This window comes from Panthera uncia (genome assembly GCF_023721935.1).
Source record: "Panthera uncia isolate 11264 chromosome C1 unlocalized genomic scaffold, Puncia_PCG_1.0 HiC_scaffold_3, whole genome shotgun sequence".
Lineage (NCBI taxonomy): Eukaryota > Metazoa > Chordata > Mammalia > Carnivora > Felidae > Panthera > Panthera uncia.
This window is the reverse complement of record NW_026057584.1, coordinates 99,606,278-99,630,055: the sequence shown is the minus strand read 5'-3', so window position 1 is coordinate 99,630,055 and position 23,778 is coordinate 99,606,278. Positions and strand designations below refer to the sequence as shown.

The following is a 23,778-nucleotide window of genomic DNA, read 5'->3' as shown; positions in this document are numbered from 1 at the left end:
TAAATAATTAAACCTCCCAATAACTCTACTTATACCTTTTTAACAGATGAAAAATTACATAGGTTAAAGTAACTTGCCCCAAGTCAGACAGGTGGTAAGTTATGGGGTTAGGGCTAAAACCTTGCTTGTGCATGTATTCACTCACTGTGTGTCAGACCACACCGTAGGAGAAGAGGTAAAAGCAGTGATGTTCCACCAGGAAAGGGTTTAAGGGAATTTGGGGTCTCATCGAGGCAAAAGATATGACCGTAAGGGGGCAGCAGCACAAATAAGCTTTATTTGAGTGATGCTTTGCTTGTAGGAGAGGGCAGTCCCTCACAGCGAGCCACTGTCCAGAGTTTTAGGCTCCAAGGCTGCATCTAGAAGGGGAAGGGAGCAAGGGAACTCCCCGGGGGATCCTGGAGATTGTCCGTGTGCCTTGGCGATGTCACTCAGCACTGGCACAGGGAATATCTGCATCAGAGATCTCTGAAGGGCAGCAGTGATTTGGGGTCTTTACAGTTCCAGGGCCTATCCAATCTGTGGTTAGCAAATGCAGTTTTATGGAGTATGCAACATAGGCTGTCAGTGGCTAAAAATCTGCTCATCTGGGCCGTGTTTAAAAGAACGGGATGCGTGAAAATTTCAGTTTGGCACTGGCACACTCCTGATCCAGTCGGTCTCGGCCTGCTGTGAGGAACACGAACCTAAGAACCAACATGCAGAAGCCGTGTTTGGCTCCTTTATTTAGTGCAGTGACCTTAGTCTTACCCAGCAAATTATATTGTTTGATTCAAGGAGCCCTGAGGTGGGATGTGTGCTGGTCCTCAAGGAGCAGAGCAGAGCTCAAGTGAAAGAGAAGAGAAAAGAAACAGAGTCTGGAGAAGACTCCACCTCCCCAGCTAACTTTCCTCCCTACAGACATGTTTCTCTCCAGAAATGGTCTCCATCCATTTGTCTCCCATTTCCTTCACCCAGTACTCAGGGGTTTTGTTCTGTCTGTTATTTTATTAACATGAGAATGAAAAAAAAATATTTGCCCCAGTTACAATAACTTTTTCTTACAGGATCTTTCAGGACATTGCCCTTGATGGTGGAGACCTCTGTGGATCCCCGTTAGGCGGAACCAGAGTTAGTCTGTGGGGCTCCTGGGCTGAGGTGTATCTGTGAGAGTTGGTCTGGGCTGGTGAGCCCTGAGATGATGTGTTCAGGTCAATAGACCCAAGACAGGAGGATGTCACTTCCTACTGGCCTGGGTGTGGCCCCCCTGGAACTGTTGACCATAGACGTTGGTGGGGGTGTCTTGCTGCCTGCTCGGTATTCCATAAAGGAGGTACCTGCCGTAACTGAGGGGGCAGTGATCAGGCCTTTGCTCCAAACACTGCCCCGGCGTTGTGCTCTTCCACTTCCCTTCCCGGCCTTTTGGAGATGACTCGGGAGTTACTTCACCCAGTGACTTACAGCCAAACCTGTAAGGTAGAAATACGTGACTCTCACAGGACAAGAGTTCTCTGCTTTACAAAAGAGTCACTTTAATATTTTAACCCGGCTCATGTGTCCTTTAGCACAGAGAACAAGGAACTGTCCAAGAGCTATTAGTTCAGTCCTCATTTTGCAGATATGGAAACAGGCCCATTGAAGGAAATCCCCAAGGTCACAGAGCCAGTGAGTGGCAAGAGACCACGCTAGACATCAGTGTTCCTGACTCCCTGTTGCTTTAAAGGGTGACTTAGCAATAGCTCTCTATAGTTGCCCTGAAATTTAGGTCATTGTCACTTAAGCAAACCACATAATGACCCGTGTGGCAGCCTCAGGTGTATGATGGTGTCATGAGAGGACTCATTTGAGATGGCTGGAGGGTGGCAGGAATGCCCACCAGAAGCAAGTCAGTGCACTGGAAAATTCCTGGGACCAGCAGCCAGGGGACCTAGTACTGTCTCAGAGATCCTGGACAAATTATCTAACCTCTGCTTCTTCAGTAGGAAAGTGAGGGTAATGGCATCTGCCTTGCCTCCACCTCTTAGTGTAGTTATGAAATGCAAAAGGTGAGCAGTATATGACATGGTGCTTTTAAGTAGAAGGAATAATTATGCAAAGGCCAACATTGTCACTGTTTGGCAGAATAAAAGGTCCTCGTAGCTGTTGGTTTCGGCATGCTATTGTTTTGGAGTCAGCCCTTTTTTTGGAAGAATCCAATTTCCTGTCTTGGGTCATTGACTCTATCAGTGGTAACTAAGGAAGACAGCAGTTAAGCTCAATTATGTAGTACTGCTATAATAGTAGAGCTCAGTGAGAATTAAATCATGGGCAGTAACTGACGTCATGTGGGTTCATTATATTTTGCATTTCCCCATAAATCTGTTTTACATTATTCATAGCTTCCTATTCATGTCGACAGCAGGAGCAAACTAGGGATTATTTCTGGCAGCAAGTTATAAGAAAACCACTCCAGCATCATCCCAGACCCTATTCTGTTCCTTTTTTACAAAACTGTTAAGATTATATAGTATGTCTTACAAAATAATGTTTCTCTGTGTGTTTGAAACTTCTCATAATAAAAAGTACAATACTAAAGTTAACCAGAAATATCAAGGGAGGAACGACTCTAATTGGAATAAAAATGCCACTCTATGGAGCAGCCTGCTAGTAATGCTTGTCCTAGTGATGTCCAGGTCGAGGATAGTGATGATGAGGTCTGGTGGTGGAGGAGAAAAAATCCAGGGACAAACGACTGGAATACCTTCCTTGGCATAAATATTCACCTGCTTGTGTTCAGAGGCCTGAGCATATTTTAAGATATGATTTGGCTGCCAGCTTGGCAGTCAAGGAGGACATTCATCTGGGCAAAACGCTAAATCAGGTGGGGGTAAAGACCTGCATTAATTGAGCATCTACTACATACCACGTACTTTGTTTAGGAGGCATATATGTACATATGTGTAGTTTCAGGATGTGTCCTACACAAAATAGATCTATGTTTGCTTCCACATTTGTACAAGTCAGTGAAAGTTGATAGAGCATTTTATTTTTTTTAGACACTTTTTGAGGATAAACCTCAACACGTTTATAAAGAAGATATGTATTGCTGAAGGGTTTATATCTACTCCTCTGCTATTTTAGAGTCTAAGAATTGAAATCTCCTTGACCACTTGAGGAATTTGTTTAAAGGATTCTGGGTTAACATACACACCTGTGATTGTTGAACTGGTTTGTGGCTCGGGTGGTGAAAAGGTCTGGATACGCAGTGACTAGAAAATTTGCGGTTTTGTTTTGTTTTGTTTCTGGAAAATTTTGTTAAGGAATAAAATAGATCTGAATAGAGAGATAAACCTTGCTTCTCAAGGCAAGATTCAATATTATAAATATGTCAGTTCTTTCCAAAATAATCTGTAGATTTGTTGTGATTCTGATCAAAACTCAACTGCTTTTTATTACAAACTTGACAAGTTGTTACTAGAATTCATTTGGAAGAGAAAAAGTATAAGAATAGCCGGGAAATTTGCAAAAGAACAGTGGAGACAGGATAAAGGTTCCTAAAGCAGGAGGAATAGAAGAGGGTAACACCAGTACATGGTATATATATGCATGCCATTCAGATCAGGGGAAGGCTAGACTATTAAACTGAAGATGTTGGCATTCTTAATTTTCCATTCAGGAAAAAGACTTCTGAGTAGTTTAAAAGGCTAAATATAACCCATACAAGTAACATACAAGAACTTTTTTTTTTTTTTTTTTTACAATCCCTGGTATAAGAAGTAAGATATAAAATGATTACGTTTGACCACATAAAGTATTAAAATGCCATAGGACAAAAGAAACCCACCAAGTGAAAACAAAGTTGAGGGGCAATATATTGAGTGGAAATACTTGCTACCTATGTGCACATCAAAGGAGCAGACTCCTTGAGGGTGGCCTCCCTGAGCACCCCCGGCTCTCCTGCAGGAGAGGGGTACAGTCGCCATCATGGGGAAAGACTAGCCTCCCTGACCGGCCGGGATGCACCCAGCAGCCAGTTCAGGAGGAGGGCCCTCTCACACTCAGTAAGTCCTCTGTCTCACCCACTCCTTAGGATGTTTACAAGCCCCGTCGGAAATACAGACGCCAACACGGAGCAGGAGAGCTGCTGGATGAAGAATCTCGAGTCCATGCTACGCTTTTGGAATATGGCAGGTAATAAAGGGGACCCAATCTGAAGTGTCCATTTTATAAAACCATTGAAAAGAAAAGCTGAGTTGGATTGCTTCATTGAGATTAATTTGGTTGGCTTTTACCTGATTGAGTTTACCGGTTTGGGTCCGAGATTTCCATCACCGGGGACTTCTTTCCCACGCTTCTGTGGGTAGCTTCCTGACGATGGTGGAGGCCTTTTCTTTGCAGTGCCCCTCCGGAAACTTGCGTGTAACTGTGTGCCCTGTCTCTGCCCTCCTCAGAGTTGGGGGGCTGGCGGTATTTGCAGAGGCTGGGGGTGGGCCACCCGTCATACCCCTGCCATTTGTTACAATCTTTAGGTAAGCTAAAGAATCAAACGGTTACAGTAGTTTTACTCGAAGGGTTAGAATAATAGTTTTGGTTTCCTGTGAGGAATTGTCCTGAGCAGGAAGATGAAGAATTTAGAAGTATTTTGTCACTTCTTAATTATCTAATGTTTTACAAAACCAGTTGTCTTGTGTCCTCATTTTTTTACTTCAAAACTCACAAAGAAGCACTCTCCTCGGTGAGTTTCTTGGTTGACCTTGGGTATTAACCTTCATTTATGTCCTGCGTTTTCTACTTAGGGTAGCTGACTCCTTGACATGAGTATGTCGCCTTGTGCTTCCTTTCTTTGCCCTGGGAGTGGTTGCCGTGCGCTGCTCTGCCTGCTAGCCCAGCCGGCTCTGCCTCGAGCACCTCTCTGAGCGAACATCGGTCTCATGGCCGCCCCCTCTGGAGGGGCAGTGCTCCAGTACTAGTGCTGGAGAGAATGGGAAGGAAAGTAGGCTTCATTGGTTTATAGACACTCCACCTTCCAAGTGGAGAAACACTTCAGAAAAACTTGCCACGCTTCTTTCCCTCTTTGTTGTTGAGGGGGTGGTGTGGTGTCCGGTCCCACTTCCTGAGGACGGAAGCCGGTCCCTTCCATTCCAAGGAAGGTGTTGTTCTGGCCCTAAGCCGGGTGTGCCGGCCGCTCCACGGCTCACCAGTTGCTGCTGTGAATGGAATTCCTCTTCTGAGTCAGGCACCACCAGACCATCCACATAGTTTGTAGGGCCCAGTATAAAATGAAAATGCAAGGCCCCTTGTTAAATAATCATTATTGATAAGGCTTAATTATTAAGAATTTCAAGACAGCAGCAACAACCAGGTGTGGGGCCCTCTCTGAGTTTTGGGCCCTGAGCAACTGGCAGGTCGCAGGCCCTGGGCACTGTGATGGGGTTTTGCAGCCACGCCCCAGTGTAGGTGGGCATGTGAGTCTGGGGGAGCCAGAGCTGGAGAGACCACCTCCCTGGGTATCACACGTTCCAGAGCCAAAGAATACTCGGGAGAATGCTGTGGTTTTCGTGGTTTCTGTTGTTGATACCTCCATGTTTTCCATTGTCATGGATGCTCCAAACGTTCCTGGGCGTGTAAAGGAGTCAGGGATTCAGTAAACTGTCCACCTCACCGCGACCAGGCTGATGACATTTCACCATTTTGTTTTGAAAATCCCGGTTTTAAACTGGCTCTTTCGAATGTGTTGTAGAGGGTAGTCATTCTTATCATCTGATGGCTGGGCAACTTCAGGACATCCCTGCCCAGAGTCTGGTGGGGCTTTCTTTAGGGAAGGGAGCAATCCACAGGTTTTCTTTGTGACTCTCCTCAAACTTGGAGTAATAAAGTGCAGAGTGTGTCCCTATCAATCTTAATTCCTGTCGGTGGGGTCAGACTGACTTCTGCGTTCTAAGCTTAGGGTAGGTATTTGATGAAGGATTTTTTTTTTTTTTTTTTTTAGGAGAAGGATGGTTTTGCTTTCTTTTTAGCTTTCCTGATGAGGAGAGGGTGAGTTCGTGAGAGGTGGGGAAGTGGGTACGTAGGACATTCTGATGGTTTAGTTAGCTCAGTTTTCTCTTTTGAGAATGGTAAAGACAGCATTCAGAAAATTTAAACAATAACTTGCCCAAAGTCCACTGTTAACTACTATTAAGAACTATTAAGAGCCTCACACTGGGACTTGAACTCAGGTTTTGTTGGGACTCCAAAAGCGTGCCATTGTCATTACCTACAAATACTGTTTGAACCTCCAGGGGAAGTTTGGCTCCTGGTTTTAGAAAGACAAGCCCAGTCTTTGTTGTTTGGTCTGACACTGAACAAAGAGAGTGCTTATTAAAACTAATGGGGCAAACTGGAAAAAACTTAAAGCCCCAGCAAGTGTGCATTTCATGCCCCCTCTTTGGAAAGGCCCTCCCCTCCTTTCTGGCTATCAGACTTTTTCCTCGGGGGTTCTGTCAGTACCATCCCCTGCATGGAGGTCTGGCCCATTAAATGAGGATTACGTTAACAATATAAATGTGAAGAGCTTTGGATAGTTTGTCCTGTGTGGGAAACAGTAAATGTCGGTTGTTAGGCTCTGCCCTCATCATCCTCATCACCATAATCATCGTTAACAGCAGCAGTTTTCAGTTCTCAGATGCCCTTAAATATGACCCGTAGATCCAAACGTGGCTCTCCTTTCAGCTTTCCTTGTTCCTGTGTGCTCTGTACCCCACCACGAGCCCTCCCCCAAGCCTGAGAAGTCTTGCACACTCTCCCTTCCCTTCCCCAGTCAGGCAAGGCCGGGCCTTCACTGGTCCCGGGACTCAGTCACCTCTATCCTGTCTCTCCCTTGAGTATCAACGTCGTGGCACTCCTTAATTGCTCATCCACCTGGGAATCCGAACCCCCATCTCTTGTCAGTGCCTCTAGTTTCCTCATTATCTCACCTTTTGAAAAGAGGGAAAGTATTTTGACTCCTGGAGTTAGAAGTTCTGAAACTCTTTGGGGTTGAAGATTACTCATTAGCTTGGGCCCACAGTGGCTTGGAGGTCAACATTCCAGCTGCTTCCACCTTTTTTTAACTCTCAGTCACTAAAATGAAGTTGAACTTTGAGCCTGGCCACCCATGCTGAAGGCCTTAAGGATGGTGTGTGCCTGCTAAAAACGTGTTTGGATAGGTTTGTTTAAATGTTATGGTTTTGGAAAAACAAGACTCGTGGTTTTGATTTTACACTTAAAATTGTAAGTCTATAATATTTCAATTTTATTATAGGCCCAATCAGCTTTTAGGAGCTAAATTAAAACACCTAACCATGCTTTAAAACTGCCACTGTGGGGAAATGCATTTTATGTGCGGTATATTTGACTTTGTTTAAAAAAAAACAAAATTCAGCCGAGTACATTTGAAGATCTAATTGGCTTTATTAAGTGACTCATGAATCCGGCAGCCTCCCATCTAGCAAGTAGAGATGAGCTTCCAAGAGCTGTACAAAATGGAAGGTTTTTATAGGAAGGAAGGTAAGGCAAGAAGTTATTAGCAATCCTTAGAAAGAAGGGATTGTTTCAGGCAAGGTCACCTTCCTTTAGGGGGAAAGGAGGGAATCTTATTAAGTGGATTACCTCATCTTCTTCTGGAAGATGGGGAGAGTCCATATGACAGATTAACTCTTTGGTGCTGACCAGAAGATTCCAGACTGATTGGGTTAAAATTCCACTCCTAGAGAGGTTGAAGCTGCAGTTAAGTCTTGGTTTGTTCACAGGGGTGAGGGATTCCACCTTGGGCCCATGGCTCTCTTTTTAACAACTTGCAAGTGGAATTTGGAAGCACTACCACTAGAATACTGGTGTTGGCTTATTCCACACTATTTGAGGCCTAATTTTAGTTGCTTTGAATTATTCTGTACTTAGTAAAGGAAATATGGCATGTCTCTCCCAACCTGTTTGGATCCTCTGTGATGGTAAGGCCTGTGACCGCTCGTGGTTAAGCAAATACCTGTGAAATGAACAAAGAACAGGGCCCACAGCCCTTAGTATTTAGAGCTTTTTTATGCCCTTGTTTTATTTCACATAGTTTGGTACCTGTCTTAATTTGCCCTGGGGCAGTTGTTTTTGAAGGTTAGCTTGTTTTCTAGAACTGTGATGTCCAGTATGGTAGCTATTAGCCATATGTGGCTATTGTGCACTTGAAATATGACTAATGTGATTCAAGAACAGAATTTTAATTTTAATTAAGTAGCACTGAAAGACTCATGCTTGATTTAGTTATTGGAAAAAGTTCAAGTTTGTTTGGAATAACCTGAATGTGTGAACCTACTTATTTAAAGTTATATATTTAGCTCTCATCATATTTTTTTCGGACTATGCTGTTCTAGAAGGTGTACATCGAAAAAGTGGAAACAACCCAATTGTCCATCAGCCGAGGAATAGATAAGCAAAGTGTGGTTTATCCATATAAAGGGATATTACCTAGTCATAAAAAGCAGTGAAGTACTGATTCATACTGTAGTATGGATGGACTTCCAAAACATACTAAGTGAAGAAGCCAGTCACAAAAGGCCGCATAAGATTCCTGTAAGATTTTATAGGATATGTCCAGAATAGGCAAATCCGTAGAGATGGAAAATCGGTAAGTGGTAGCCAGGGGCTGGAGAGGGAAATTGGGGACTAACTGCTAATAGATACAGAGTTTCTTTTTGAAGTGATGGGACTGTTCTGGAATTTGATAGTGGTGATGGTTGTACAAAGAGTGAATCTACTGAAAATCACTGAAGTATATAGTATCAAATGATAAATTTTATGTTATACAAGTCATATCTCAATTTAAAAAATTATTTTAAAAAAATGAGTGAAGCACTCTGTTGAAGGAGTTCAACAGAGTTATAGGATTAGACATAATTATCGCACACTGTGAGATGAGCACGTTGATGGTGTAAACACAGAAGTGCATACCTGTGGGGCCTAACCTAGGCCTTTGGGTGGTCAGAAAGGCCTTCCCACAGCCTCTGTCTTTATGAAGGAGTAGAAGGAGCCTAGAAATCCAGTCTCCCACATTTAGTTGTTTACTGCTTCATTTGGAAAATCCATAGTTTTCAGGGGCCTTAGATGAAGGCTGTCTGCCTAAGCATGTCTTCTGCCCCAAGGGTCTGCATGAACTAAAGGCCTGGAAAACAAAGGAACACCCATGGTGCAGGATTACTTCTAGGAGAGGGAAACTTTGGTGAGACCCTCTGTTGGCCGGGGTTCACTGGGTGAGAACCTAAACCCTCTGGCCAGTTTCAACAGAAGAGGTTGACTACACGGATCCTTGGGAAGGTTTGAAAGGTGGGACCTAGGCCAAGCCAGGGTCACTCCCCAAGTAGCACATCAGAACTGCGCCTCCAAGGATGCTGCTTCTTGCCTCCACCACCAGGAAGCTAGCTAGTGGCCTGTGGAGTTAGGAAGCCGATACGACAGCTGCTGACAGAGAGACCACAACACTTCTGCCAAAATCAGAACACCACTGTGACAGCTGCTGGCCCCCAACCAGGGTATTGGTGTGACCCACAGTCATAAAACACACCCTTCATACCCTCCCTCTCTCCTCACGTAGCTGCTGCACATTCAGATCTCCAGTAAGGGCACCTGACAGGTGGAGCCTACATAGCACTCCAGGCCCTAGGTGCACAGGAGTGTAGAAAATAGAGTCTTGTTTTCCAGCCTCTGCAGTACAGGAATGTGCGATAGATATCGTGAAACCAATTCACAGGATTTGCCATAAGGTCAAAGTGTGTGGATACTCAGAGAGTGTGTGTGGATACTCAGAATTTAGCCTCAGTCTGCTGCACTTTGGGCCTACAGAGTTATGCCTAATGAGTGGGCACACTGTGCCCGGCCTGGACTCTTTCTTTGGTCTCTCTAGTTACATGACAACCTACTGCAAGACCAGGTGATGCTTTGGCTTCTTGATTTCTGCATTTTCTTCCACTTATCTTTAGTTTATTTGTTCTACATTAGACATACTAAATGTAAAAGTGGCTTCCATGCCCTCTGGGAAATGGGTGCACACATGCATACAGGCGGTTGGACGTGATTGTCTCTGGGAGGTGGAGGGACGTGTACAGGTGTGGGATGGATTGGCCCAGGCAGAGTGTCCACACGTGGGGGATGCTTTGGGGAGGAGGTAGCTCGAGAGCTGAGGTGCGGGGTGTGAATAGGAAAGGAGGAGAACAGCCCAGGATGTGCAGAGCTCTGTGTCAGGCAGTGGATGCTCAGGAGGGAAGAGACCTGCCATTGACTCATGCGGATGAGGCCACTGGAAGCCAGATAGGAGGTGGGAGGAAGAGCGGGAACACAGTGAGGCTGGAGGCCAGCGTACCGACCCAGTGACCAACACGTGGCGTCAGCATGGTGTCAGTAAGGGTAGAGCAGGAGTCTTTGATTGGTTTCTCTTAAATGGCTGCGTGTAACTTTATTTCCTTTTAAACTATTCGGAAGGTAAGTGAGGTAGGGTGTTTTCCATAATGCTTTTTGTCTTAGGTTGAATGGATTTTGCAGTGTTGCTTAACAGAAAAAAAAAAAGAGCCTAAAAATAAACTAATTTAAACTAAATTGCATTTTTGAGTTTCTTTGAATTTAAGGTTGCCTGAAGTGAACGCATAACACTGTTGACATCCTGCTTGGACTATGTTTGAGAATGAAAAATGGGCTGGACCCCAGATTCTGAATATAGCCATTAGAGAGCATGCTTAGCCCAAGCAAACACACTCACGTTTGTTTGTACAGAAAGTTTTAAGGCTTTTAGTTTAAACCGTGGATCTGAAATGCAGCCCCTGGTTCAAAGAGTAATGGTTGCACTTTAAGAGAATACTATACTCTGCACCCTCTGAGAGTTGCCATTGGTAGTATTCACATGACAAACAGAATGGCTGGCCCTTTGTTCAAGAACAGTGGAACTTGTTTCTGGTTCAGGCACTTAAAACATTTTCTCCAGTTATTATATGGCCTAAATTTTCTTTGGTACTTTGCGTATAAAACTCCAACCAAAATGCATTTGACCAAATTTGTGTGACTTTTGAATAGTAATTGAACTCCCCTTTTTTGTGGCCTGCAGGAGATATGGATTTAGCCGCCAGAGCAAAACAGAGAAGGTAAGACAAGCATAGATAATGGGAGAGAACATTGGAGAGATGGAAGTGCCCCCCCCCCCCCACCCGCCTTTGTCTGTCTGACACTGACAGGCTGCCCGCCTAGCAAGAGTGGGATGTCCGTGCTCTGGTCGCTGGGCAGCCTGGTGCACGAGGGATGTACCAGCTGCCTTTGGCCACCGCACCTCCCTTGTATCTGCAGCCAGCCACCTTGGCAAGTCGGGGAACTTGAGGGAGCAGCCTCATCGCAGGGCTCAAAGTGAGAGGTGATTGGAAGTCATGGCCCCAAGGGCAATTCCGTGCCCTCTGATAACTCCAAAAGTGTGACAATGAAGTCCATTCCCAGGGCCCTGAGCACTCCCCATCTGATGAGAGAGACCCTAGACAGATGTGAACAGGATGCTCGCAGTGAGCTAGAACACAGCCACATATTACAGGCCTGCCCTAAGACAACCTAGTACCTAGCGTGGAGAAATCAGGTAAGTCAAGAGGGGATTTCTAACTTCACAAAGCAGTCTCAAAACTTTCTCTTAATTCATGTATTTCCTGATGATCTTCAGTTGTTGGCTGCAGGGCTGTCCTGTCAATCTTACAGTGCCAAACCTTTACTGTGTTTCAGGCCCTTTGTTCAGGGCTCTGTGTGTATTTGTTTCACTTACTTCCCTGAACATCTCTATGAGGAAGATGCTTGCTACCTTTTTTCAGAAAAGCTGAGGTCAGAAAGCTGAGGCCCAGAGAGGCTCCCTGATTTGTCCAAGATCACGCAAGCTCCTAATTTGCCACGATAAGAATCTGAACCCAGGTCTGTGTGACATCAAAGTCTCTGCCCTTAATCACTCTTTTAAATAAAGCACTAACTAATGTTGTCAGTGGCCTCTTAAAAAGCAGAGTCCTGTAGTTCAAGATCTATTGATACCATTTTTTTTCCTCATTCCCCATCAGACACTCAGATATTCTTGCATGGGACACTTACTCCCTCAGCTCTGTTCTCCTGCCACCCCTGCCTCTGTCCAGAACCCCATCCCTCAGTCCTTCCAGGAAGCCTTCCCTGGCTCCCAGCCTCCCTCTGCTTTATGTAGGAATTGTCTCAGTCAGCAGGGGGCCTGAATAGTGACCAGGAGCATGTGTTCTGAAGCCAAACTGGCTGGTTTCAAATCCCTTCACTGTGTGACTTTGGACAATGTACTTAATTGTCGTGCCTTAGTTCACAGCGTCTACAAAATAAGGGCAGTAATCGTATTGCCTCACAGCATTGTTGTGAAGGCTGAAATGTAAAGGATATAAAATCACCCATCACAGAGATATCTAATAAGCAATGGCTATTTTATCTGTAGCAGTAGTTCATTAGTAATCAGTCATGGACTGATTATGATGCCTTTTTTGTTTTCTCATTATTTATTTTTTTCCACATTTGTGTTTTTATTCAACTCAACAGTCATTTCCGCCGATGCTAGGTGTTTTCTGGAGTTGAGTAATGTCAGGTAGTGTCTGATATAGAGTAAGAATTTGATGTGTACATTCGATATGATATGTAATTTAGTCTGAAAAAAATTGTCTATGCGTATGGGTATTGGATATATTAATTATGATTGGAAAAATCATGCAATGCCCATTAAATAGTATTCACTTTGGGCTTGTCTTGTCCCCTATAGATACAGGTTTCTTCCAGTATCATAAAGCAGAGCATACATATGAAGCCTTTTATAAGCTAAAATGGAGTAAAGCTAAGAAGCAGTTGCCATTCATTTATATGAAAAAAAATTTGAGTGAGTGTTCCTACACCTAAAAAAAAATAACCTCTCGTAGGCTTCTCTGATACTGTGGAACATACCTCGCTAACAGGTACACAAAATAAATTGAGATGAAGCACAGATGCTCAGATACAGTTCTGAGCTCTGGCAGCTTGATGCTGAGATGCCGAGAGTCAGTCCCAGGGCGGGAGCTTGGTGGGCCGCACTCACTGCCCAGGGCACGCACTGCCTCCATAATGAATGGCTCACTGCTAAACCAGCCCTGAAAACTGGTTTCACTTCCACCTTTTTTTGTAAAAGTGAAAATCCTTTTCAGATTTCTTTTGGTTAGCAACAACAGGTACTCACGTAGGTCTTCTGTGAAAGCAAAGTGGCCTAATGTGAGCTTTGAAAAGCAGGGGATACATGTGTAGATATACCTGTATAGGAGCTCACGGTGCTCCCTGGGATCAATTATGGGCATGTCGTAGAAAAGCATCCTAGCACTGGGATGGTCTGAGAAGGGTCTCTGAGACCAGTTCTCTTTTTCCACCCTAGAAGACCCCGATATCCAGAGAAGGTAAGCCTGAGGTCACCCAGCTGATGGGTGGCAGAGGTGGTATTAAAACAGGGCACTCTAGACTTCCAGCCCATGTTTGAGGAACAGCATCTAATCCAGGTGTCTTGAGTGTGGTACATTTAGAGCCTGAGGCTGGGTCCAGAGCATGAAGCTTAATCACCAAGCAAAGCAGTTTAGATCTTTATCCTTCGCACAAGAGGTTTTTAAACTTCGTTGACTGCTTCTTGGCAGTAAGAATCCTGTTTTTCATCGTGATTTCAGTACCCACGCGCAGACACCTCAAAAACAAAAGCTTCCCTTTTGTTAACAAAAGTTAACCCTTTACTACATGTAAAACACTCTGATATGTCCTGTTCTATTATTTTTGTTCAACTTATATGGATGCTGGTCATACCTGCTAAATTACTTTCATATCCCACTGATGGGTCTCAACTGGCAGTTTGAAGAAAGCACTCTGTTCAGCAGTGATTTACTCTCGAAGGCATTAAAGTAGGGGAGAGACCCTGTCAAAGTATAAGGCTGGCAACTGTGTACGACCTGATAGGAATTTAATCAGCAAGCAGTTCAGAAATGGATATAGGCATTGGCCAAGGCCTGGAGCTCAGCCTGCTCGGTCTGTATTTGAAATGGAAGCTCAGGTCTGTGGATTTTCCACTTGTCAGGGACTGCTACACCTTTCCAGATGCGTGTGCTTTCTTTCCCAGACTCGTGCCTTGCATTGTTGTCCTTTCTCTGCTGAGTCTTCATCTCGAGTGCTCAGCTACTTTTGCATCTTCCCTTCCAGACCGAGGACAAGAAAACGACACTCCCTGCGGGGCTCTCGACTGCAGAAAGAGCCGATGCTCAGGAAGAAGATGAGCTTCAAGCTGCTGAAGAGGTGTGCGGCCCACATGAGTCCCCTGAGGCTTCTGTTTAAATCATCTGGGGAGAAATTTCCCTTTCATCCCCAGCTTTGCAAAATGGCCAGCTGCCTCCCTCAGTCACCTGCTGTTAGCTGGCCTGTCACACCCTTTCCAGTTTCCTTTTCTCACCCCCCTCCTCTCCTGCCCCTGCCCCTGCCCCTGCCCCGTGAGGCTCACTATAACAGATCACGTAAAACAAGCCTTGGATTGTGGCGCAGAGATCTGTTTAGACATGTTGTGGAAGTCTTATGCAGTCGGGTCCACTCACTGCTACTTCTCCCCACTCCTCTTTCAGCAGCGAATTCAGTCACTGATGACCAAGATGACCGCCATGGCGAATGAAGAGGTGAGGGGAGACTGTGTGGGGAGGGCACAGTGTGGAGGTGGGGACTTGGAACTGCCCTGCACTGTTCTGTGGGGCCTCCTTATAGAGGGACCACCTTTAAGAGAACCCTGTGTTTTCAGCACTCAGTGCTTCCTGTTTCCTTGAGATCTTTCTTTTAGGAAACTTTTTACCAATGCGTAGTGTTGCTGTCCATGGGAACCTCTGTGGGGCTTGAAGGACCCTTGTGAGAGTGGAATGTCCCTGCTGAGACAGCATCCCAAGGGCTTCTGTAGAAGAGCCATGGTTCAGCCCTGCCTCTCCATAACCAACCATTCCAGAAGAGCCCTTACTTTCTGTTTCCTTCCCACACCATCTAGGTAGAAAATAGAATACTGCATTTATAGTTGGTCTGCCCAGACCTCAAGGCCTGTCCAAAAGGTTTAACCAAGGGCTTTGAAAGGATCCTTCCTTTTTAGGCCAGGGAAGGCCTATGGCAGTAAAGAGATATTTGGGGAGTTCCGAGATTCCTCTATCTCTTCCATTTGTACTTCTTTTTTCCCTGAGTCCTAAGCCCTCCAAGTTCCCTGTAGGCTCTGTCAGTGACCCATAGGAAGAGACCTTGAGATGGGGTGTGTGAGGTAAGGAATGATTTTCCAGAGGTACCCGGGGACCAGGGAGAATCTGGCACAGTTGAATGACTCAGGAGGTAGAGAGAGGGCTTAACATTTGTCCCGAGGATTGTTTTCTCCCTTCCTTGTTGATGAATGCCTAGACAAAAGCCAGAGTACTTTTCCCCCAGGGAATATTATCTGTTTTGGTATACTACTCAGAGCATTTCCCAGTTCTGTGAAAGACAAGGCATGGCCTTACGCACCCCCCATCCCTGTGATTGCAGAGCCGTCTCACCGCGAGCTCCGTGGGCCAGATTGTGGGACTCTGCTCCGCAGAGATCAAGCAGATTGTGTCTGAGTACGCGGAGAAGGTATGTGGGGGCCTGGCTGGCATCTTTGCCTCAGGTGATGCCTCAAGGATTTGTTCTCTGCCCCTACACCCTTTCGCAGCATTGATGGAGTCAAGTTGTAATTCATCAGCAACATTTGTCAAAAACATGCATGCCACGCAAAGCCAACAGCATCTGCCCGTTAGCTCAGTAAATTTTCCTCTGCAGTGCCTATTTTTCTATACGTATAAAGAGAAAACCTGTCTCTCAGAGTGATTATCGCATCTGATAAATCGATGCCGGAGGTATAGCACAGGCATTTCTCCTCTACCAGGCTTCTTATAACTTGGGCCCAGTTTGGTGATTGGGTCGAGGAATAAGCTTTGCCGCTTAGGAGACAAACCCCATAACTCAACCAAGCCCAAGGCAAAATTTTTTGTTCCACTTTATTAAAAGTGTATAGAATGAACTAAAGCCTGAAAGTCATATTTCAGTGTTAGATTTTTTTCCCTCTCCTAAGAATGGGCAGCAGGACCTTGACTATTTCAGGGAGACAGTGATTAATCATTTTGCACATAACTGATTCTGGTCTGGCGGAGATGTAGTATCGGTAAAATCAGATTTACAGGGCATTGTTTCACATCCTTCCTTCCCCAGCCGTACTCCGTCTATCCCCCTAAACCGTTGATGTCTGTTGAAGCATCCAGCTTTGCTTTCCCTGTCTCAGGAGCCTTGACGACAAATTAGTTCTGCTCTGACCCGCCGTGCAATATTCTCAAGTGATTGTGCACAGATGATGTAGTTGGGGAAGGGATGTCTCCTGAAACTGGGAGTTATGACCTACTGTAAACACAGCAGGTGGCCACCTCCCACCAAGTGAGGGGTCTTCTGAGCAGGACAGCCAATACAATGGCTTAGAATGTCTGGGGGTGGGATTCTCCTGTTTCCCCCACCCCCCCAAGTCAGTGCTTCTTTGCATGGGTTTTTAATGCAACTTTCATAGAAAGACTTTGTTGTAGATGTTGTTTGCTTTATTTGTTTGCTCTTGTTTTGTCAATATCCCCCCACCAGAGACCACCAGGAACACAACTGTCACTGAACAGTTAGGTTTATTGCTGGTGGTAGTGAGGGAGACTGCTCACCAGTGGGGAACCAAATGGCATCTCAGTAAGGAGGCATTAGGAAAAACTTACTATGGAATTCGGGCTCACTTTAGCTGATTTGAGGAAGGACCAAGAAAGTAGGACTTTGCTCTGTGTTGGATGTTTTAAGGAAGGGCAGTTCTATAAAGGAGTGTCTAAATAAATTGTATCAGTAAGATGGGAGGGATGAAAAAAATTCTAGAAAGGTGGGAACGAATCAAGGTTAAAGCTGTATGCTCCTATTAGCTGGTATAGGGGGATGTTTGGTCATGTTTGTGGTTTGAACAGTGATCAGGTTTTGTCCATGCTCAGATGTGATTACAGAGTGGTCGTGTTTTTACCTGTATCTGTAAGACCTTGTGTGATGTTGACACTCTTTGGAATTGTGTATGTTTAACACGAAGACCTAGTATGCACAGGCCGGCTCCCACAAATCAGGCTTTGCTGAGAGTGCCAGCTGGGCTCACAGATGCCAGAGGCTGCTTTTCTCTTCCTCTGTGTGTATATTCAGTTATCTATCCCAGCATAGCAGTATTACTACAAAGGTTGTAGCTTAAAACAACACACATTCATTATCTCACAGTCACTGTGGGCTAGCAGTTGGGCACAGCTTAGCAGGGTTCTTTGTTTCAGACTCTCACAAGATTGCAGTGAAGTTGCTTCCCAGGGCTGCTGTCTCATCCAAAGCTCAACTGGGGCAGGATCTGCTTCTCAGCTCATGTGGTTGTTGGCAACATTCAGTTTCTTGCCACCTGTTGGCTGAGGTCCACAGCTCGTGCTGGCTGTCAGCTGGAGACTTCCCTCCATTCCTTGCCACGTGGTCTTCCCCAACATTGCCCCTTGTTTCATCAAAGCCAGCGAGGGGCAGCAGCTCCTCATGGGATAAACAGTACAGCTTTATGTAGCATAGCTATCTATATGCACTCACATACATCCCATCACCTTTGCTGTGTTCTCTTGGTTAGAAGCAAGTCACAGGTCCCACCCCCACTCAAGGGAGGAGATGACACAAAGGCCTGAACACCAGGAGGCAGACACCATGGGGCTGCTGTCAGGTTGTCCACCGCAGTATGTTTGTTCTTCACTGTAATCTTACTGCCATAAATTGGGCTGACACCAGGCACTGGCAATTTATCTAAAATCCATAGCCTTCCCTTCCCTTCAGGGTTTCAGTAATGAACCCCTCGGAAGTAGAGACAGGGTTGAGGGATGCCCAAAAGGGAAGCCATCAAGAGGTACTTGAAAGAAACCCAAATTAGGCTGTGAACAGGATGGATTTTTGCTTAGTGAGGAAAGGGGACAAGATAGTTTGGGGAGGAAGGAAGAGTGAAAATGATTTTGTGACCAGGGGATGAGTCGAACAGCCTGCCTGGGACAAGTTGGAAAGTTGACAGGCATTGGGATATAAAAATGTAGTAAAACACATGTGCAGGCTTCTCTTTGTAAGGTTCACAAATTCTTATAACAGTGTAACGTGATAAATAACCCATGTGTTTCAAAGCAATTCCCTGAGGTATGTAACTCGATTTAATATGGTTCCTGTAGAGCAGCAGGGAAGAGGAATGTAAAAAAGCTCCCAGATATATAATTCATGAGTTCACATAGGCTCTTGGCCAAGGAGCACCATCCCCCTCTTTATCCAAAGGGTAACACTCTTCTCAGAAGGTGCTAGATGAGACACCAGTGTTCTTTTTGGTGCGGATGTCTAATCTGTTCCCTGCATCTTAGCATTCACTTTTATAAGGAAGGAGAGTCTGTGACTGTGATTTGCAGGCAACTAAGAAGCCTGACTATCCAAAAACCACTCCCATTCCACTGTCCCCCACTAACCTGAGCCAGAAGAAAGGGAAGGAAGCTGAGCCAGGCAAGGCTGGGCCAGGGGAGGTGCCTGGTCCCTGAAAGGGTGGGAAGGGACTCTCCCTAATGCCACATACCTACCAACCTATATACCGTTTCAACCACTTTAATACTTGACAGCCAGCTAAATCATTCCTTGGTCAGCATCTCCCTGAGCCAGAATCTTAGCACATTTTATAAATCTAGATGCACAGATCTGTCTTGGGGAATCAGAAGAATCTTTCCTGAGTGTGCCAGGTACCTTGCATACCATTATCTCATTTAATTCGCAGCAGTATGCAGCCTTCTTGCCTGTAATCGTCTGCCTTCCTTCATCATTACACTCACTCACATGCAGCCGAAACTACCTGTTTATGTGTATGTGGACCACCTTTTACTCTCTCTGTAACTTTGGGGCCTTGCCAAGAGCCTGGCAGTGTTGGTGCTCAATACATAAACATGTGATATATCCATTTTGCAGATGAAGATACTAAAGATCAGAGGTCTTAAGTAACTTGTCCAGTATCTTGCAGCTGGTAAGTTCCAGATTTGCATACAGGACCATCTGACTTTGAAACCTGTCTCCTTGGCAAGGTGACGTGTTCATACGGGAAAGCGGGGAAGGCCTCCTTTGCCATCATCCTTAGTGTCTGCCTTCCAGGCTTTGCAATGACAGCCTCTTTAGCATCTTTCCTCATCCAACTGCCTACCTTGAGCTAAGTAGAGAGAAGAGGCCAGATCATGTTGGGAACTAGCCACAGAAATAGGTAAAATGAAAATGGTGTGTATGTGTGCATTGTTTTTCATGTCATTGGAAAATAACATCCTAGCCAGAAGACTGTCAACTTCTCGATGAATTTTGGACCACCGAAGGACTTATTTGTGGAAGGATTTGTTTTTCCTTAATAGGTTTTGGAAATTTTCCTTTCCAACAATTAAGAAGTTCTGACACCAGGACACCTGGGTGGCTCAGTCGGTTAAGCGTCCGACTATTGGTTTTGACTCAGGTCATGATCTCACGGTTTGTGAGTTTGAGCCCCACATCACTGTCAGCACAGAGCCTGCTTGGGATATTCTCTCTCTCTCTCTCTCTCTCTCTCTCTCTCTCTCTGTCTCTCTCTGCCCCTCCCCTGCTCGTTTTCTCTGTCTCCCTCTCAAAAATAAATAAATAAACTTTAAAAAAAAAAAGAAGTTCTGGCACCATTGCTTCTGACCTGTTGATTATGAGGACCATTCTCTATCTTGCACTTAATCCAAAGCCTAGACTGTCTTGAAATGATATCTTTCAGGAGCACTTGTGGGGAGCTCAGGTAATTAGAGCTGGGTGTGGCCAAAAAGAGGTAATGGCCAGAGTATGGTCAGGGATGCACGTATAAAAACAGAAAGGAAAGAAAGTCTCTAGAGAATGCAGACAATCACATTTGATTAGATTTTGTCCCTTTCTACCGTGATAATTTTTATAAACAGTTTTTTTTTATTTTAATTTTTTTTTGGAGGCTTGTGCTCATTGGTTTATTTATTTTTTTTTATTATTTTTTTACTGGTACATTGAGCTATGTATTTTTTATAAATAGAATTTATTGTCAAATTGGCCGACATACAATACCCAGTACTCATCCCAAAAAGTGCCCTCCTCAATGCCCATCACCCATTTTCCCCTCTCCCCCACCCCTTCATCTGCCCTTAGTTTGTTCTCTGTATTTAGGAGTCTCTTGTGGTTTGCCTCCCTCCCTCTCTGTTTGTTTGTAACTATTTTTTCCCCTTCCCTTCCCCCATGGTCTTCTGTTCAGTTTCTCAAGATCCACATATGATTTGAAGACATACGATATCTGTCCTTCTCTGACTGACTTATCTCACTCAGCATAATACCTTCCAGTTCTATCCACGTTGCTGCAAATGGCAGGATTTCATTCTTTCTCATTGCCAAGTAGTATTCCATTGAATATATAAACCACATCTTCTTTATCCATTCATCAGCTGATGGACATTTAGGCTCTTTCCATAATTTGGCTATTGTTGAAAGTGCTGCTATAAACATTGGGGTACGTATGCCCCTATGAATCAGCACTCCTATATCCCTTGGATAAATTCCTAGTAGTGCTGTTACTGGGTCATAGGGTGGCTCTATTTTAATTTTTTGAGGAACCTCCACACTGTTTTCCAGAGTGGCTGCACCGGTTTGCATTCCCACCAACAGTGCAAGAGGGTTCCCATTTCTCCACATCCTCACCAGCATCTGTTGTTTCCTGATTTGTTCATTTTAGCCACTCTGACCAGTGTGAGGTGGTATCTCAGGGTGGCTTTGATTTGTATTGCCCTGATGAGTGACGTTGAGCCTCTTTTCATGTGTCTGTTGGCCATTTGGGGATGTCTTCTTTGGAAAAGTGTCTATTTGTGTCTTCTGCCCATTTCTTCACTGGATTATTTTTTTTCGGGCGTTGAGTTTGGTAAGTTTTTTGGATACTAGCCCTTTATCTGATATGTCATTTGCAAATATTTTTTCCCATTCCATCAGTTGCCTTTTAGTTTTGTTGATTGTTTCTTTTGCAGTGCAGAAGCTTTTTATCTTGATGACGTCCCAATAGTTCATTTTTGCTTTTAATTCCCTTGCCTTTGGAGACGTGTTGAGTAAGAAATTGCTGTGGCTGAGGTCAGAGAGGTTTTTTTCCTGCTTTCTCTTCTAGGTTTTTGATGGTTTCCTGTCTCACATTTAGGTCTGTCATCCATTTTGAGTTTATTTTTGTGTATGGTGTAAGAAAGTGGTCTAGTTTCATTCTTCTGCATGTTGTAGTCCAGTTATCCCAGCACCATTTGCTAAAGAGACTTTTTTCCATTGGATGTTCTTTCCTGCTCTGTCAAAGATTAGTTGGCCATATGTTGTGGGTCCAGTCTTAGGTTCTCTGTTCTATTCCATTGGTCTATGCGTCTGTTTTTGTGCCAATACCATACTGTCTTGATGATTACAGCTTTGTAGAGGCTAAAGTCTGGGATTGTCATGCTTCCCGCTTTGGTTTTCTTCTTCAATTTTACTTTGGCTCTTCAGGGTCTTTTGTGGTTCCATACAAATTTGAGGATTGTTTGTTCTAGCTTTGAGAAGAATGCCAGTGCAATTTTGATTGGGATTGCAGTGAATGTGTAGATTGCTTTGGGTAGTATTGACATTTTAACAATGTTTATTCTTCCAATCCATGAGCTTGGAATGTTTTTCCTTTTCTTTGTGTCTTCTTCAATTTCCTTCATAAGCTTTCTATAGTTTTCAGCATATAGATCTTTTACATCTTTCGTTAGGTTTATTCCTAGGTATTTTATGGTTCTTGGTGTAATTGTAAATGGGATCAGTTTCTTTATTTCTCTTTCTGTTCTTTCATTATTGGTGTATAAAAATGCAACCTATTTCTGCACATTGATTTTGTACCCTGAGACTTTGCTGAATTCATGTATCAGTTCTAGCAGTCTTTTGGTGGAGTCTTTTGGGTTTTCCATGTAAAGGATCATGTCATCTGCAAGAAGTGAAAGTTTGACTTCTTCTTTGCCAATTTTGATGCCTTTTATTTCATTTTGTTGTCTGCTGATGCTAGGACTTCCAACACTATGTTAAACCACAGCAGTGAGAGTGGACATCCCTGTCGTGTTCCTGACCTTAGGGGGGAAACTCTCAGTTTTTCCCCATTGAGGATGATATTAGCTGTGGGCTTTTCATATATGGCTTTTATGATGTTTATGTATGTTCCTTCTATCCTGACTTTCTTAAGGTTTTTTTTTATTAAGAAAGGATGTTGTATTTTGTCAGATGCTTTTTCTGCATCCATTGACAGGATCATATGGTTCTTATGTACCACGTTGATTGATTTGCAAATATTGAACCAGCCCTGCAGCCAAGGAATGAATCCCACTTGATCATGGTGAATAATTCTTTTTATATGCTGTTGAATTTGATTTGCTAGTATCTTGTTGAGAATTTTTGCATCCATGTTCATCAGGGATATTGGCCTATAGTTCTCCTTTTTTGTGGGGTCTCTGTCTGGTTTAGGAATCAAGGTGACGCTGGCTTCATAGAATGAGTCCAGTAGTTTTCCTTCCATTTCTATTTTTTGGAACAGCTTGAGAAGAATAGATATTAACTCTGCTTTAAATGTCTGGTAGAATTCTCCTGGGAAGCCATCTGGCCCAGGACTCTTATTTGTTGGGAGATTTTTGATAACTGATTCAATTTCTTCACTAGTTGTGGGTCTGTTCAGATTTTCTATTTCTTCCCATTTGAGTTTTGCCTACCATGATAATTTTTATGCCACTTGTGATGCAACAAGCAAAGAAAACTTGTCTCTTAAGTTCTGCCACTCACTAACCTGGACAGTATGCTGTGTGGGAGCCTTTTGTTTGCAAGTGATAGGAACTGTGTCCAGAATGGTATAAACAAAAGGGAGCATTTATCAGCTGTCATAACTGGGAGGTCCATGAATGCAGGGCTCCTAGAGACTCAAACAGCCTTGTCTCATCTTTCTGCCTTTGTTTCACTCTGTCTCTTTCTGCATTGTCACCTGGTGGCTTCACCACAGACTGTCAGTCTTCTCACACCCACCGCACTTCTGTGTGTAAAGTCCTAAGGATGACCTCTGTTCGACATGGTTCTGGCCTTGATTGGCAGCCGTCTGGAATGAAGAAGAATGGTGATTGTGAATCCCCACAGGAACTGTTATGAACCAGAGGATGCTGGGCACACGCAGTGGCCGGCACCTCCTAAGCCTTCGCTCCCGGTAGGACCACAGAGAATTTGTCTAACTAAATTGGATAGGATTGACCCAGAAGAACCCATTGTTAATATGTCATCTGCCTTGTTGAGGTAGCTGCCTTCATGTTGTTATTTCTCTACGCTGGTTTTAAATCTTCAGTTAGTGCTATTCCACTTAGTTTTTTAAAACATTTACAAAGAAAAGTGGTATCATTTGGGGGATATTTTAAGTCTTCAGCTTGATTTCTTTTCTGCCGAGAACTGAGAGAATTGAGCCCCTACATGGGATGATCTCTTCTTGCAGCAAACACCTGTTGTGCACGTACTGTGTCCCAGGCAGTGTCAGGTATGGGGGCAAGGACAGAGTTATGAGAAGATGTGGACGCTGCCTTGAGAAGCTCCTAGTTAGCAGTCAACCCATAAAGAGAGAAATTGCAGAAGAATATAGCCTGGTGATCTCAAGTGGATGCCAGTTGTTGCTTGGTTTGTGTTGCCATTTGAAAC

At 44.3% G+C, this 23,778-nt stretch overlaps 1 protein-coding gene across 2 annotated transcripts in view; it reads left to right on the top strand.

Moving 5' to 3' along the window:
- CCDC93 (coiled-coil domain containing 93) overlaps positions 1-23,778 on the top strand; it is a 91,505-nt gene that overhangs the window by 26,064 nt on the left and 41,663 nt on the right. Inside the window, exons 7-11 of one of the 2 annotated variants that reach the window (XM_049615731.1) lie at positions 4,049-4,149; positions 11,057-11,093; positions 14,185-14,277; positions 14,601-14,648; positions 15,523-15,609. In XM_049615731.1, coding sequence (XP_049471688.1) covers positions 4,049-4,149; positions 11,057-11,093; positions 14,185-14,277; positions 14,601-14,648; positions 15,523-15,609 — 366 coding nt within the window. Of the gene's footprint in view, positions 1-4,048; positions 4,150-11,056; positions 11,094-14,184; positions 14,278-14,597; positions 14,649-15,522; positions 15,610-23,778 lie in introns of both variants that reach the window. The other variant, XM_049615730.1, reaches the window with a different exon arrangement.